This window comes from Silene latifolia, chromosome Y, assembly GCF_048544455.1.
Source record: "Silene latifolia isolate original U9 population chromosome Y, ASM4854445v1, whole genome shotgun sequence".
Taxonomy (NCBI): Eukaryota; Viridiplantae; Streptophyta; class Magnoliopsida; order Caryophyllales; family Caryophyllaceae; genus Silene; species Silene latifolia.
In genome coordinates this window covers 66,366,867-66,383,328 of record NC_133538.1, presented here as the reverse complement: position 1 = coordinate 66,383,328, position 16,462 = coordinate 66,366,867, and the positions used below count along the sequence as shown (strand labels likewise).

General features: G+C 40.6%; 3 protein-coding genes across 3 annotated transcripts; 1 reads left to right on the top strand and 2 right to left on the bottom strand.

Annotated features, from left to right (window-relative positions):
* Positions 1-1,604: 1,604 nt before the first annotated feature.
* On the bottom strand, positions 1,605-2,393 carry LOC141628251 (uncharacterized). The gene has a single exon (XM_074441416.1). The coding sequence runs from the start codon at positions 2,391-2,393 to the stop codon at positions 1,605-1,607; it is 789 nt and encodes a 262-aa protein (XP_074297517.1).
* A 94-nt stretch (positions 2,394-2,487) lies between these two features.
* LOC141628250 (uncharacterized) lies at positions 2,488-3,272 on the bottom strand. Its single transcript, XM_074441415.1, has 2 exons — positions 3,068-3,272; positions 2,488-2,951 (listed from the first exon to the last, which is right to left on the bottom strand). Exons 1-2 carry the CDS (start codon positions 3,270-3,272, stop codon positions 2,488-2,490), a joined length of 669 nt encoding a protein of 222 aa, XP_074297516.1.
* A 10,323-nt stretch (positions 3,273-13,595) lies between these two features.
* LOC141628249 (uncharacterized) lies at positions 13,596-14,330 on the top strand. Its single transcript, XM_074441414.1, has one exon. The coding sequence runs from the start codon at positions 13,596-13,598 to the stop codon at positions 14,328-14,330; it is 735 nt and encodes a 244-aa protein (XP_074297515.1).
* Positions 14,331-16,462: the final 2,132 nt, after the last annotated feature.

Here is a 16,462-nt window from a genome sequence, read left to right as displayed (position 1 = left end):
GCATTTGAGGCTCCATCAATGTAAAGGGTCCATATTTCACCATCCTAATTCCCTGTTATTGCCAGCATTCCTTCTTCTGCCTCCCCATGGGCGGCAGGGCAGAAGTCAGAGACGAAATCTACTAGGGCTTGGGATTTTATCGCCGTTCTGGGTTCAAATTGCAAGTCATAGCCACTAAGATGTACTGACCACTTAGTCATTCTGCCCGAAACTTCAGGCTTCCTCATAATAGTCTTTAATGGGTAATTGGTTATGACATGGATGGTGTGAGATTCAAAGTACGGCCGCAGTTTATAAGAAGCAGTAACCAAAGCCAATGCTAGTTTTTCGAAAGAAGTGTACCTGGTCTCTGCAGGAAGCAGAGACTTGCTAATGTAATATACGGAATGCTGCACTCCCTCCTGTTCTTTGACTAAGACCGCGCTTACAGCTGCTTCCATGACTGAAAGGTACAAGAATAGTGGTTCCCCTTGCTCTGGCTTTGCGAGCGACGGTGGTGTGCTGAAGTAGCTTTTGAGTTCTTCGAACGCTTTTTCATGTTCTTCAGTCCATTCGAATTTTTGACTCTTCCTCAATATATCATAGAACAGCTTGCACCTTTCCGAGGCCCTTGATATGAACCTGTTTAGGGCCGCCACCTTCCCTGCTAACCTTTGCACGTCCTTTGGCTTCTGGGGTGATTCCAGCTGGAGTATTGCTCTTATCTGTTCTTTGCTTGCCTCAATTCCCCTCTGGGTCACCATATACCCTAGGAATTTTTCTGAAGACACCCCAAACGAGCACTTGGACGGATTAAGTTTCATTTTAAACTCCCTTAACGTTTGGAAGGTGTCCGTCAAGTGCTCCACGTGCATTTCTGCTTTTTTGGACTTCACCACCATGTCGTCTATGTATACTTTCATGGTCTTTCCCATTTGCTGCTTGAACATTTTATTTACCAACCGTTGGTAAGTGGACCCGGCGTTCTTCAGGCCAAAGGGCATGACCTTGTAACAATATATGCCTCTTTCTGACATAAATGCTGTTTTCTCTTGATCTTGTGGATGCATATTGATCTGATTATAACCGCTCCAGGCATCGAGGAAAGTGAGCACTTCGTGTCCCGCAGTAGCGTCCACCATTGCATCGATATGTGGTAGTGGGAAGGGATCCTTAGGACAAGCTTTGTTTAGATCTGTGAAGTCTACACACATCCTCCATTTGTCGTTCTTCTTGGGCACCACTACTACATTAGAGAGCCACTCAGGGTAGCTAACTTCCCTAATTTTATCTGCTTCCAGGAGGCTGTCTACTTCCTTGTTAAGGACCTCATTTATTTCTACCGTAAATTTTCTTCTCTTCTGCTGTACCGGGGTCCAGCTTGGGTTCACGCTTAATTTATGCGAAATAACGGATGGGTCTATTCCTACCATATCATTGTGGGACCAAGTGAAGCAGTCCATGTTGTTCTTGAGAAATTGAATCAGCTGGCTGCGCAGCTCTTCACTGCAAGTTGCCCCAATCAATACTGTCATATCCGGGTGTGCCTCGTCCAGGTGTATCTGGTCCAGTTCCTCTGAGGGAGGCTCCTTATATTCTGTCGAGGTGCCCCGGTTCTGTAATTGCTATGAAGGGAGCTGGGTTGTAGCCCTGAGGGCTTGAGCGTGGCAGTTTCTGGATTCCTCTCGATCTCCTTTTACTGTGACCGTGCCCCATGGTGTTGGGAACTTGAGATATTGGTGATATGTTGAGGGCACCGCCTTCCTCTGATGCAGCCATGGTCTTCCTAGTATCACGTTGTAGGTGGTTGGACCCTCAATGACTAGGTATCTCACTAGTTTATTAACTCCTTCAATATATGTTGGGATGGTTATCTCACCCACCGAATGCGCGGTTTCACCACTGAATCCTACCAGGGGCACAGATTTCTTTATCAGGTTCTCTTTATCGAAACCCATAGTTTTGAGGGTTTCGAGCGTGATGAGATTCACAGAGCTCCCTGTATCCACTAATGCTTTTCGTACGGTGCAATTGTCAACGGATAACGTTATATTTAGGGCATCGTCATGTTGCTCTGCACCGCTTTCTATGTCAGTCTCATCGAAAGTTACCGGGGGTAAATTACTCTGGCTTACCCTATACGAAGTTTCTGGATGATCCCCTTTACTTCCGGTAGCTTTCCTCTTAGCGGCGGAATATGTCAAACCTGTTAGTTCGGATCCGCCTGTTATCACGTTAATAATTTTCGTGCATATGGGTGGAGCAGAAGGGAGCACCTGATTCGCTTTCCCTCCCCCGTCCCGCTTGCCCCACGTGATAGCAGGTGATCCAAGTTTCCTTTGCGTACCTGAAACTTTACTTCCTTTCGCAACCTGTAGCAGTCTTCTGTCCTGTGACCTATGTCCTAGTGCCATTCGCATCTCTTGCTGCTGTCTATGTCGTCGTTGGGTCGGTCCTGAGTGGGAGGCTTCGGCCACCTCACCTGATCACCCAGGCTTCTAAGTGCTTTCAGCAGTCCTTCCATTCCCGTGTTGAATCCGTACTCAGATAGTTTAGGGGGATGCAGAGAGTCGTCAATTTGCTGAGTTTTTCTGTTATTCTGCTGATGTTGGGTCTGCTGTATGGCTTAGCTCGTTCGTCTTTCTTTTCTACTCTAAATTTCCTGCTTGTCTTGTCGAAGTTTGTTACTCCCTTTCGAGCCTGTATGTCTTCTTCTAACCTTAATGCCGCTGTAGCTCTCTGCTGGACTTCATCGAATCTCTCACAAGGGTACATCGTTAATTCTTTGTAGAGGCTGGATTCCTTATCTAGGCCCTGCCTGAAGGCGTTGATGGCAGTGGACACATCGCAGCCACGTATTGAGACTTTCTCTGCATTGAACCTGGTGACATAATCTTTGATTGATTCACCTATTTCCTGGACGATCCCGTCACAGTGTCGCTTGGTCGCTTGGTGTTCTCCGCTCTGGAGAACTGTTGGTTAAATGCGTTGACTAGATCAGCGAATGAACCTATGGCCCCGTTAGGCAAGCCAACGAACCATTGTAATGCTGCTCCGGTTAGGGTTGAACCGAATCCTTTACACATACATGCCTCCTTTGAGGCTCCCGTGGCGGCAGTAACCATCATCTTCTGCTTGAATTGACTGATGTGATCACAGGGGTCTGCGGTTCCGTCGAAGAGGGTCATTGTTGGGGCGCTAAATCCATTTGGTAAGGCCACTGTAGCTATATCGTCAGTAAACGGTGAGTCAACGTAGCTTTCTGGTGCAGCCATCTCCATAGGCAGAGGCATTCTTGGGACCCTCCGGAGGAGGCTCCGTAATTCCTGGTAGTGTTGTTCTATGTATGTCTCTCTCCCGGTGGGTCGCAGATGCTCCTGTGACTGACGTTCTGCTCCTCGTACGAAGTTTTGCTGTTCCAGGACTTCTGTTTGGCGCGCCTACGATGTTGCTGCCGCCGGAGTGCCTTCCCGGGTATATTCAACTTGATTCGTAACTGGCATCCTGGTTATTGGGACCGCAGCTGTAGCCCTGCTTCTCTGTTGTCCCACCGCGCCTAATGTGGGTGTATGCTCTTGGCGTGTTGGTTCCTCGTCTGCAGTCAATGCCCCCAGTCCTGTTGGGACCAGACCTCCTCTTGGCTGTGGTGTTCCATCCATGTCCAGCCTGAGTGCTACTTCGCGTGGTAATACCCGTGTCTGCCTTCGACCCCACTTTCTCCTGGAGGCCTTCCAGATCTGTCTTCCTGCACCCAAGGGGCCGAACTAGCGGCCTGGCTCCTTAACTCGTTGATCCGCGATCGGAGGAGATTGTTGTCCTCTTCCATCTGGGATCTCATGCTTCCATTTTCACTCTGCATAGTCCTGATGGTCCTAGCTAATGTGTCCAACCCGTTTATCATGATGCTGGTGGGACTCGGAGGAGCCTGAATCTGTTGCCTGAGTTGTGCTCGTCTTTCAGACTGCATGACTCCCTGCTGTCCCTGGACGACTGCTGGATCTCTAGTCTGAGCCCTTCCCGAAGATGGGCTTGCTGCTACCTAGGAACTCTGACTTTGCTTGGCTGCTAGTATCTGAGCAGCAGTGGTGGTCTGAACCGAAGTTGTACGTGCTGCCGCTGCTGCCGAGGGAGATGGTACCTGTGTCGCTGCTGAGGGGGGCGGTACTAGTGTTGCTGGTACACCGCCGACGCTGCCTGAGGTGGTTTCCTTGTGTCCGGACATGTTTTGACTGTTGAGTAGACTGACTAACGAAGACGACCACTATGCCCCACGGTGGGCGCCAAACTGTTTTGGTAAATTTCTACCAATTTAGGGTTAAAGCGGTCTTAGCGTTAGGTCTATGTTACGATTTGAATGATTGTTGTATGTTATCCTGTATGAGCGATAGAAACAAAGAACACAAGCAATTTTTGGTGACGCGGAAAACCCAATGTGGGAAACAACCGCGGGGGGAGACGGAATCCCACCAATATTTTCACTATAATTCGAGAGGAAGTACAGTTTGTTCGTTTGCTGCGAGTGCTAGGGTTGATTCTTGTATTTTTCGATGATCTTTCTTCTTTGCATTGAGGCTCTTTATATAGGGAAGATAGATGAGCTAGGTTTTCTTGCTTTTCCTCCATGTTATTCCTAATTTGACACCGGGTAGGACTTTCCTTCTTTGGATTTGGCAACAGATTGGACTCTCACAAGCTTCTTCCGCGCAGATCAAAGCCCACATCCTATGTTGCCCGCTGATGCTGCTACCCTGGCTCCCTGATATCCTGCATCCCGCAATGCTTCCAGGCCTGCTGCCCCAAGTTAGCCCATATCCAGATTTTGGGCCTAACAATTGTCCATTTCCATTTAGTCATTAAATTTTAGCCTCATCATCGGGTACCCGTAAGGCTAGGTAGACATTTTGAGGTGTCTACAGAAGCCCCCACTTTGACTGAGTCTGAGTAAGACGAAGGTCAAAGTAGTCCGATCGGGACAGATAAAGGATAAAAAACATACCTGGGCCTCTTATATTACCTGTCTGGAGTAACTGGAATCTGGAATTGGCTTAGCAATACTTGGTTTTACTAATCTGGAATTAAGCTGGAACTGGTGCAACGAAACAAGAAACTTTGTTTCGTTGGTCTGAAACTGGCATAGTGAAACTTTGTTTCACTGGTCTGGAACTGGTATAGCCAAACTTTGTTTAGCTTGTCTAGTACTGGCATGACAAAACTTTGTTTTGTCAATCTGGAATGGAGCTGGTAAAACTTTGTTTCACCAATCTGGAAACTGGTATGGCAAAACTTTGTTCGCCGGTTTGGAATCTGGAATAGCCAAACTTTGTTTAGCTGGTCTGGATCTGGATAGTGAAACTTTGTTTCACTGGTCTGGATACTGGTTAATCAAAACTTTGTTTCGCTTAAGAGTGAACCTGCAAAATTTGATTTCACAAGCTCGATTGCGTGTCAGGGCCCGCCGACCGAGGAATTCAAAATTTTATTTTGAAAAGGGATTAGAATGTAAAATTTCATTTTACAAACTAGGATTTGCAAAATTTTATTTCGCAAAAAGGACAAGTTCAGAAAATTTTATTTTAAGAACTCAGATGCATGTCAGGGCCTGCCGACCAAGGAATTCAAAATTTTATTTTGAAAAAAGGAATAGAATGTAAAATTTTATTTTACAAACTAAGATGCGTGTCAGGGCCCGCCAACCGATTGATTTAGAAATTGCGAAATTTTATTTCGCAAAAAAGGCAAGTTCGGAAAATTTTATTTTAAGAACTTAAATGTATGTCAGGGCCTGCCGACCGAAGGATTTGAAAATTGCAAAATTTATTTCGCAAAAAGATTAGACTTGAATTTTTGACAATCATTGATTTTGAAATTCGCAAAATTTTTGACAATCATTGAGTTTGAAATTCGCAAAATTTTATTTTACGGGAAGATGGGACTTTATGATAAAGCCCCCACTTTGAATGAATCTGGAAAATGAATGAGAAAGTAGTTGACTGGAGAGCAGTTAGTGACAAATACATGACACATAAAATGCAAATGCATGTCCTATATATGATGCAAGTATAATGAATGCAAAAATTGAGTTTTTTTTTTGAAAATATTTGAATTGAGATTCATTTTTTGAAAAGATTTTGAAAAAGATGGGGTCTGACCCAAATGTGATCCAAGTAGAAAGTCTGGACACTGACTGGACATTTTTACTTTGAAAGTAGCTCACAATTCTCTGGTATGGAGAATGTGTATAATTTTTATTTGACTTTTTACTTTGAGTAATATATTGATGAATTCTGCCTTTTTTAAAGTACCAAACTCTACTAATTAAGCAAAACTAATACGTTAGAAACAAAATACTTTTGTGACCGTATACACTTAGTGTACATCCCCCGAATTCTTAGATGCTGAACGAGGGTGATACATGGAATGGAGTATAAGGTTCTATGGCGTTAGAAGACACTGGAGACCTGTGTGCCTCTCTCACTCACCTAAATGAATGAAAGGATCGTTCCAAGAGGAATGAAGACAATGTAACTGTGGATTGACTCGTATGTGAAAGGGAAAATGACTACTCTTGAATTTGAATTGTAACTTGACTGGAATTATTTTGTCTTGTGAAATTTTGAGAGCTTTAAGACTTTTGATATTGTATCCATTTGAGATTATAATCTTTTTGTCTTTGACTTTTTTTTTTTGTGAGACTTTTGTCACTAGAGTTGTATCTATTAGAGATCATATTTTTTTGTCTTTGACTTTTTGAGACTTTTTGACATTGGATTTGAATCTATTTGACATCATTTTGGTCTTTGCTTTTGAGACTTTTGTCGCTAGAGTAGATTGCAACTTTGACTGAGTATTTTTGAACTTGTATTGATATTTGGACTCACTAAGTTCATTTCAAGGGACTAGTGGCCACCTCATATGTTTTAATAGCATGGAGTGTGCGCTCACGTGTCTTATTTGGTAAGTTTGGACACGGGTGTACTAGGAATCTGATTTGAATATTTTTGAGCTAGTTTTCCAGCACTAATGGGAATGAATGACAATATTTGCTAAAATGGTCAATCGTACGAGTTTGTGCTCATCTAGTAGTCATTTGAGATATGAGAAGTTATGAATCTGGTAGAAAGCAAGATGTGCTCATTTGGGAAATCATTCAAAACATGGAAAATCGACGAATCTGCTAGATAGAGTTGTGCTCATTTAGATTGGTAGTTATTTGACGAATCGGGTAGAAAGATGTAGTCTTGAAACCTATAGGTCACCTAGAGATACGATGGTCAAGGAATTATCACACCAAAAGAGATGGAAAAGATGGTCAAATGCACGCCCTCGTTCAGGCTAACTCCAAGAGGTCGATTGATCTACCCTAAAGAGACACGCCCTAAAGTATTTCAAGTCTATTCTACTAGTTAAGAGTAAAAAGTAGAACACGTGACTAATAAAAATGACATATGCTCATTTTTTTCATTTATATGACTCAAAAGAACTTGAATGGTCCTATCACTATCAAATGTATATGTATAAGTTATGCCGATAGTTAATAGAGTAAGATGCGATCCAACTTTGATAGCAGTGACAACTTGTACTTGTAAATTTTATCTTGTATCATGGAATGTTGCCATTAGGCTATCGAATGCCCATTGTTGCCATTTGCTAAAAAGAAGACCGAATAATCATTGCTTAGTCTACCACTCTACAACTTTTGTCTTTCATTTGCTAAATTACTGGTATAATCGACATGAATTAGTTATTCACCAACGCAAAGACATGAGAGATGCTAGGCTTTTGAGAGAGTTACACTATATTTGTAGTTGGGAATAACGAGTAATTTACAAGGAGAAATCTGGGAGACTTGTTGGACTCATGTGTATTAATTAAGACTCATAACGGATCACATTTGAGTTAAAAAAAAATTGGAAAATGGAAAATTGTTAAAATAAAAAGTCTTTTTTTTTTTTTTTTTTTTAAATAAATTGAAAATAAAAATAAGACCCCTTTTTTTGAAAAAAGAAAATATTAAGATGAATGCAAGCATCTAGTGGTTAATTGGACCAAATGACACGCGAGGCTTAAACGTACGCATATATCAATAGTATTTCAACGACGTTCATGAGAATTACTGAGGAGTACGACCACGTGATAGAGAACATAATGCAGTGGACAAATTTTACTTACATACATTGCTTTAAACGTGTAATTGCAAGGTGATTCTACAAAGCTGACAAATCTATGCATGCAAGTCACCCTTAGTAAATTAAAAGCATACTTATAGCCCCCAATAATACTTCACATGGAAGCTTATGAATTTCGTAGATGACTAACAAGAAATACCTCAAGCACAATTGCCAACAATAAACGATAAGCATGTATAAAACTACCCTAATCAAAGGTTCTACGGGATCTATTGTTAGGTTTATGGGTTGGAAATTGGGTACTCACGACATTAAACTACCCGAGGGTACCTCTCGCTATTGTGCTCCCCCAGTCATATGGACCAGACGAGTTGCCAAAACACGACGTCATGCGGTGGAAAATACGTGTAAGGTCTAGTCGGTCGAATGGACCTTCTAAGTATACAACGCATTTACCAAGGGTGAAATATGGTAGCTTAAATGACATAATATTGGCTTACGGAGAGCCTATGCCTTTTTTGTCTTTTCCAATAAATATTAGAATAATAATACAATTGACAAAACATACAACTCAAGTATGAGATTTAACTTGTATGAAAGACAAAACGGGAGTTGGTATTTATAGTGATTCTTTGATAAGGATTTCAGAAGGACTAGCATTTGTCATCTACCCAAAAATTACTTGCGTTGAAAATTTGGATAGTAATAGGATTTTTCTTATTTGATAACACAACTCACAAGGATTCATTATCTCTAATTCTTTTTCTTTATCCATTCTTTCTTTTGTGCAATGATGCGTCGGACTAAAATCATGAATGACAGAGTAGAGAGTTATGGTTATGGACATGAGATAAGGTGGGTTGCCAAATTTGTTACACCAAGTACGATGATCTATTCCCATTTGCACAGGATTCGTTTTAGGCGGACATTTGCACAATTAGCAAATATGGGAATTACTCAAAATCATAAAATGGATTGTCGAAGTGGACCAAAAGGAAACTATGGCTTGAATGTGTCTTTAAACCATTTTATGTGGTTTATCGGGAAATAAGCGTAAAGAACCGTAAATTATAACATTGTCAATTTCCATTTAGTCATTAAATTTTAGCCTCATCATCGGGTACCCATAAGGCTAGGTAGACATTTTGAGGTGTCTACACTATCTCATAGATTGACTAATAGATTTTAAATTTGATGAGTGTACTTGGTAATTGACATTTCTTTAGGAGAGTTTATCAACTCAACATCACTTTATAATTGATCATACACAAGCCTTAAGCTTGTGGACATATAATGAATCCCATCATTATAGTTGTCTATTGGATCACTTTAAGTAGATGATCATATGTTTCTATGTGCAAGCATATAAAGACGAATTTTTAGAACAAGGAAATACGATAAAAGGAGTGACTTGGGTTGTAAACCAAGCCACCATAATCCAAAATACAACCATTGTTTAGAAAAGATCAACCATTTCCATGTCAAACACGGAAATCTAAATAGTTCTAAAAATCCGAAACACACCTTAAAATAAGGGAATAATAAAAAGCCAAGCTTCATTGGTAGCTACTCCTAGCTCCTTGATAATTTCTCAAGCTTGCTTTTTCTTTCCTTTGTCTTTGCTTGGAGGAGGCCCTATTTACAATAAAAAGGGGATAGATTATCACAACTTTGTATCAAAATACCATAGTTGAATTAGAAACATAAAAGAAAGGATAGTCATTTACCTATTGGAGTGATCTTTCCAGCTTTGATGTCACCAAGGTACTTGGAACAATTCCTTTTCCAATGTCCAACACCATTACAATAATGGCATTTATCAAGAGGACCCTTCTTGGTCTTGGAAGTGCTAGCTTCAAAAGTCTTAGCCTTGGTGGACATGGGAGCTTGCCTCTTACCCTTTTTCCCATTCTTCTTGAACTTCCTCTTGCTCTTGGTGCTTATATTAAGCACATCCTTAGGTGGGTTAACATTTAACCCAATGTCTCTTTCGGCTTGCACAAGTAACTTGTGCAACTCTTCAAGAGACACGTCCTTGTCTTGCATGTTAAAATTCACCCGGAATCGAACATATGCTTTGACTTTGGATAAGGAGTGTAGAATCCTATCTACAATGAGCTCTTTGGGGATTTCAACCTTTTGAAGTTTCAATGTCTCGACTAGCTCCAACAATTTGAGTACGTGAGGGCTAACCTTTTGGCCCTCCTTAAAATCGAGATCAAAGAATGCCGAGGCCGCCTCATATTGGACGATCCTCGGAGCTTGCGAAAACATTGTCACATGTTTGGAATAGATTTCATAAGCGGTGCCCATTTTAAAGGCTCTCCTTTGGAGATCCGCCTCCATCGCAAAAATCAACACATTTTTCATAGCGGCGGACTCTTTGTGGTAAGCCTCATATGCTTCCCTAGTGGCGGCACTCGACCTAGCATTAGGTTCGGGTGGAGAGGCCTCAGTGAGGTAACAAAGCTTGTCGTCACCTTGGGCGGCTAATTTGAGTTGGGCATCCCAATCGGAGAAATTCGACCCATTCTTTTCAAGTTTACAACGATCCATGAAGGATCGAAGCCATGAAACATTAGTGAGAGGTGCGGCGTTGGTGTTTGGTGCGGCCATTTGTTATGAGAAACAAAAGTGGTCTACAAAACGAAAAATAGAAGGAATAAAACATTTGTCGTTTTCAAAATAATAATAACACTTGTAAATTTTTAATTTAAACAAGTTTTATTGCATTTATCTAGTGACCTCTACCCAACTTTGATAAATGATTCCAAGACCCAAATTCATATTAACTTAGGCATCGGTAAAGCCGAATACAACCCTTATCAATATAACTCGGTGGATTAACTCTTTAATCGATTCTACTTTTAGAACTCTTGGTCGATAAATTTATATTAATATTTATCTTTAGCCCGAAACACATCCGGCAACCGTCGAGAATATTTTCGTTGAGTTCAACCCAAATTTCGAATAAATGTGTCCATGATCCAAATTTACATCAACTTGGGCATCGGTAAAGCCGAATACAACCCTCATCTTGATAAATTCAGTGGGTAGACATTTATCACCCACTTCCCCTACGTAGCAAGGTTTGTACCCTGGTAAGGCCGAGTGCACTCCCTCACGAAATAGGTTTTCATGGTTTCTACTTTTTGGTAAGGCTAAGTCTCAATTGTTTATTTTAGCGAGAGGTCATGTCAATTTATTATCTAACACGTTTTAAGTGAACTAAAGCGGTGAACTACGATAATTGTAATTGACACGGTCGATAAACTCGATTTAAATGATAATGCATGTTTTAGTTATGGCGATTTAGCGATGCATGCAACATATAAATAAAATGCAAAGCATAAATAAAATCCTAGTATGACCTTCCTAAAATAGTAAATCTAATAAACTATTACAAATTCGGAAACCAACTCCTTTGGTCCCTTGAACTTCAGTCTTGGCACGCATTTCAAGGCAATATTTTCTTTGATGGATCGCCTTCTCGAGTGGCACCGTCTTCAAGGAACTCCGGATTAAATAAATTACAAAATAAATTACATAATTTCCTATTATACATTTGTAATTAAAAATAAAAATAAATCTATTAAATTACAAAACGGTGATAGGAGATCACAATAAATTACAACCGAATCGATATTCCCATGCATTTCGGGTAATACCAATTAAAACTAAGGCCATACTAAGAAAAATTACATAATTCAAAAATTACATAAAATTAAAATATGACAATCATAAATAAAATGCAGCATTATAATATGTATGAACATGCCCAATTTTATGCTAAATCGCCTTTAAGGAGCCAATATCGTATATTAATCGGTTTTTACGGATTTGCGTGATTTAACCTTTTAAAAATCACAATAATTACATAAATTCATATTTATGTACAAGTTAATTACCCTAACCAACTTAGAACTCAAAATTAGTCTCCACTAACATTTGACAATAATTACCTTGATTTCTTAATATTGTTCATAAATGGACCTAAAATACAAAATTATGCCATAAACTTCAAATTAAATCATAAAAATTTCAAATAATTTCAAATTTTAAAATTTAAACTCATGAACATTCGGGAAAAAATACCATGACACTCATAATGTTCAAAAACTTAGGTTAAAAATTTCGAAAATTTATCGAGAAAAACAATGTTGTGGTTTATCGATTTTAACAATTATGATCATATTTAATATGAGATTTTTAACAAGATCTGACAATGACGGCGCTCAAAAATTCAAGACAATCTTCATCGTTTTCACCATCAAAAAATCACAAAAATAGTAATAAAAATCGATTTTCTCCTTTAGACTTCACTGTAGCAGGACCTTCTTCTGTTATCAAACTTGTTTCAAACCCTGTCGAGCTTGAACCACTGGATTTGGATGACCTTATTATGGATGACGAAACTGAAGGGTGGATTCATCAGAATCGTGGCAAGCAGAAGCAGGCACTGGAACCTATTGCAGAACAACCTGAAGGTATGTTCAAATTTTCTGAGAATGATGTTCAAAAGGAATTGGAGTTTTGGAAGCACTCTGTAATATGCTTTATCCTGGGTGCAAACCCGCCATGGGACACTGTGGAGGATTTTATATACAGGGTATGGGCAGATTATGGCGTGGATAGAGTGTCATTCCTTCCTTCTGGCGTTTTTCTGGTAAGGTTTCGTAAGAAGAAAGATCAGAAGACTGTCCTCCTCCAAGGTCATCATCTTTTTGAGAACAAGCCACTGATAGTGAGACCTTGGACCCCTGATGAACCATTGACCGAAGCTGAGGTTACAGTTGTTCCTATTTGGGTTAGGATAATGAACCTTCCCTTAAAATTTTAGGGGAACTGTATTCCTCGTATTGCTGGTTTACTTGGGGATTATGTAAGGAGTGATGGTCCAACAGAGGATAGGACAAGGTTAGCATATGCCAGAGTCCTTGTTGATGTTCCTTTTGGGAAGAGCCCCCCTAAGGAGGTTAAGTTTTTGGATGAGTGTGGGGAGATAGTAACCCTTAAAACTGAATTTGAATGGAATCCCATCCTCTGCAAGATGTGTGGGGGTATAGGTCATACTGAGCAGGTGTGTAAGAAACCTACTGGGAAGACTAAGCCAAAATAGCAGGTGACCCAAAAGTGGCAACCTAAGGTGAAGCAGCCAGCTTCAAAAATCCCTTCACCTAAAGTTACTACTCCAAAGGTTCCAACTCCTAAGCTACCAGTCTCTACCGCTGCCCAACCTAGGTCTCAAACAATTACTCCAATTGTGAGGCCTAGGACTGTTCAGGACCAAGGAATGAGTACTGGAGTGGGCAAGATCAACACACCTGCTAGAGCCATCATAAGACTTAGTAGGCAGGAACTGTTGGATAAGGGGTATACTTCAACTAAGTTTGGTCAGTACTCCTTTATGGAAGCCCTAAACAATGCTACACCAAAAGTGGGGATAGGAACGAAAATAGTAGTATTGCCCCCTGAGGGGGATGGTACACAATGATCGGCTTTTGGAACATCAGGGGGTTAAATAGTCCAGCTAAACAAAAACATATTAAGTGGTTCTTGCATTCACATCATATTGGATTGTTTGGCCTCCTTGAGACGAAGGTTAAACCTTCGTCTCTAAATAGAATTAGACAGAGTATTTGTGATGGGTGGTGTTTGTCTACTAATACTCACTGCCATAAAGGTGGTAGAGTCTGGCTGCTATGGAATCCACACCTTTTTAAGGTTCATTTCCTAGAATATAATGCACAGTTTATTCATGCTCAAGTTGATGAGATTAGTTCTGGGGGCTGCTTCTATTTCACCTTGGTTTATGCCTTCAATGGTACTCAGGAGAGGAAGGAATTATGGGATAGATTGAGATTTTTAAAAAATTATGTCCAGGGGCCATGGCTTGTTTGTGGGGATTTCAATACTGTACTGAAGCCTTGTGAAAGATTGGGGGGTTCCTCTACTGATGAAGAAATGGAGGACTTCCAGGCGTGTGTAGATTTTTGTAACTTGTTTGATATCGTTGCCACTGGCTCTTACTTTACATGGAACAACAAACAAGAAGCTGCTACTAGGGTCTATAGTAGGTTGGATAGAGCACTGGTCAATCATGAATGGAGCAATGAGAGGCCTGATCATTATGCTCATTTTCATGTTGAGGGCTACTTTGATCATACCCCTTGCTTGATACAGCATCATAATGTTGATACTCCTAAGAGAACCTGTTTCAAATAACTTAACATGTGGAGTGGAGTGGAGCAATTTATCCCTACTGTCCAGCAGATATGGCAGTCAAACATTTGTGGCACTCCCATGTTTCAAGTGGTGAGGAAACTCAAATTACTCAAGCAACCACTTAATAGTCTTAACAAGGCCCTCTTTGATGATGTGGAGAACAATAGTATGAGGGCTTGGAAACACCTGGAGTATATCCAAAAGCAATTGAGGCTCTACCCTAATAAACATGAGCTGATTAATTTGGAAGTGGCTGCTTTAAAAGAGTACCAGGAGCTACAGAAAGCTTGTGATAGCTTTTTGATTAAAAAATCTAAAGCAATTTGGTTGGCTGAGGGGGATAATAATACCAGGATTTTTCATAGCTACATGAAAAATAGGCAGGCAAGGAACAAAATTTTAAGGATAGCAGATGAGCATGGGCAGTGGACTAATGAGCCTGGCAAAATTCAGCAGGTGTTTCTTAAATTCTATCAGCAGCTGCTTGGTGAAACTGCTGATCTGAAACCTGTTAATGTTCCTGTGGTGCAGAAGGGTCCTATTTGCACTATTGAGCATTGGGATATGCTTTTGGCGCCTGTGACTGTCATTGAGATTAAGGAAGCTTTGTTCTCTATTCCTAATCACAATGCTCCTGGCCCGGATGGCTATTCTAGTGCATTCTACAAGGACTCTTGGGATATAGTGGGCCATGATTTTTGTAATGCAATACTTGATTTTTTTGGCCATGGGAAGATTCTGAAACAAATTAATCACACACTTGTAACTTTGATCCCTAAAGTTGACCTTCCTGACAATGTCACTCAGTTCAGGCCTATATCCTGTTGTAATGTTATATATAAGGTCATCTCAAAGCTCTTATGTTCAAGATTGTCTCATATCCTCCCTGATATTATTAGTTCAAACCAGGGTGGTTTTATCAAGGGACGAAATATCATTGAAAATATACTGGTGTGTCAAGATATTATCAGAATGTACAATAGGGCTTCTGTTACTCCTAGATGCATCCTGAAGGTTGACCTTAAAAAGGCTTATGACTCTGTTAATTGGAACTTCCTTTTTCAGATGCTTCTGGCTTTGAACTTCCCTCCTCAGTTTGTTAATCTTATAAAAGAGTGTGTGACTACTACAACATACTCCCTGGTTCTGAATGGAGAGACCTTTGGTTACTTCCCTGGTAAGGAGGGCTTGAGGCAAGGGGACCCTCTCTCCCCCTCCTCTTCACTATTGCAATGGAATACCTATCTCGTATACTGCAATTCACTACATCTGCTCTGCCTTTTAAATTTCATTCCTTATGTAGCAAACTCAGATTACAGCATCTCATGTTTGCTGGCGACCTGTTGTTATTCTCTAAAGATGATAAAAATTCTATTCTTGTGCTCCTGAGATATTTTACCACCTTTTCTGCTGCTTCTGGCCTGCATATGAACAAACAGAAGTCCAATATCTATTTTGCTGGTGTTCAGAAGGTTGATAAGCAATATATCATTGGCTTGTCTGGCTGTAAAGAAGGACAACTCCCTTTTCAGTACCTGGGTGTGCCCCTTACTGCTGGAAAGCTTGGTAAGAAAGACTGTCGAATTCTGATTGAGAAAGTTATTGAGAAGATAAGGTCCTTTGGTTCAAGGAAGCTTTCTAATGCAGGGAGATTAATAATGGTTAAAGCTGTGCTTACTTCTCTGTTTACTTATTGGGCTAACATCTTTTTACTCCCCAAATGTGTTTTAAGGAAAATTGATAGGATCTGTAGAAATTACCTGTGGGATGGGACTAGTACTTACATGAGATCCCCTCTTGTTAGTTGGGAGCAGGTGTGCACCCCTCAAGCTGAAGGGGGTCTGGGTATTAGATACAGTCAAGTGTGGAATTTGGCTACTGTTGATAAGCTAGTGTGGTGGTTGTACAGCAAGTCTGATAGTTTGTGGGTCAAATGGGTCCATCAGATTTATATCAAACATGATACTTGAGATAGTCATCTTCCTAAGCCTCATATGAGTGGCAATTGGAGAGCTATCTGCAAAGTTAAAGAGACTCTCAAACCTGGGTATAACAATGGTAATTGGCTTGCTAATATCAAGGGGTATACTGTGTCCTCGGGTTATAATTGGCTTAGGCACAAGGAACAAAAG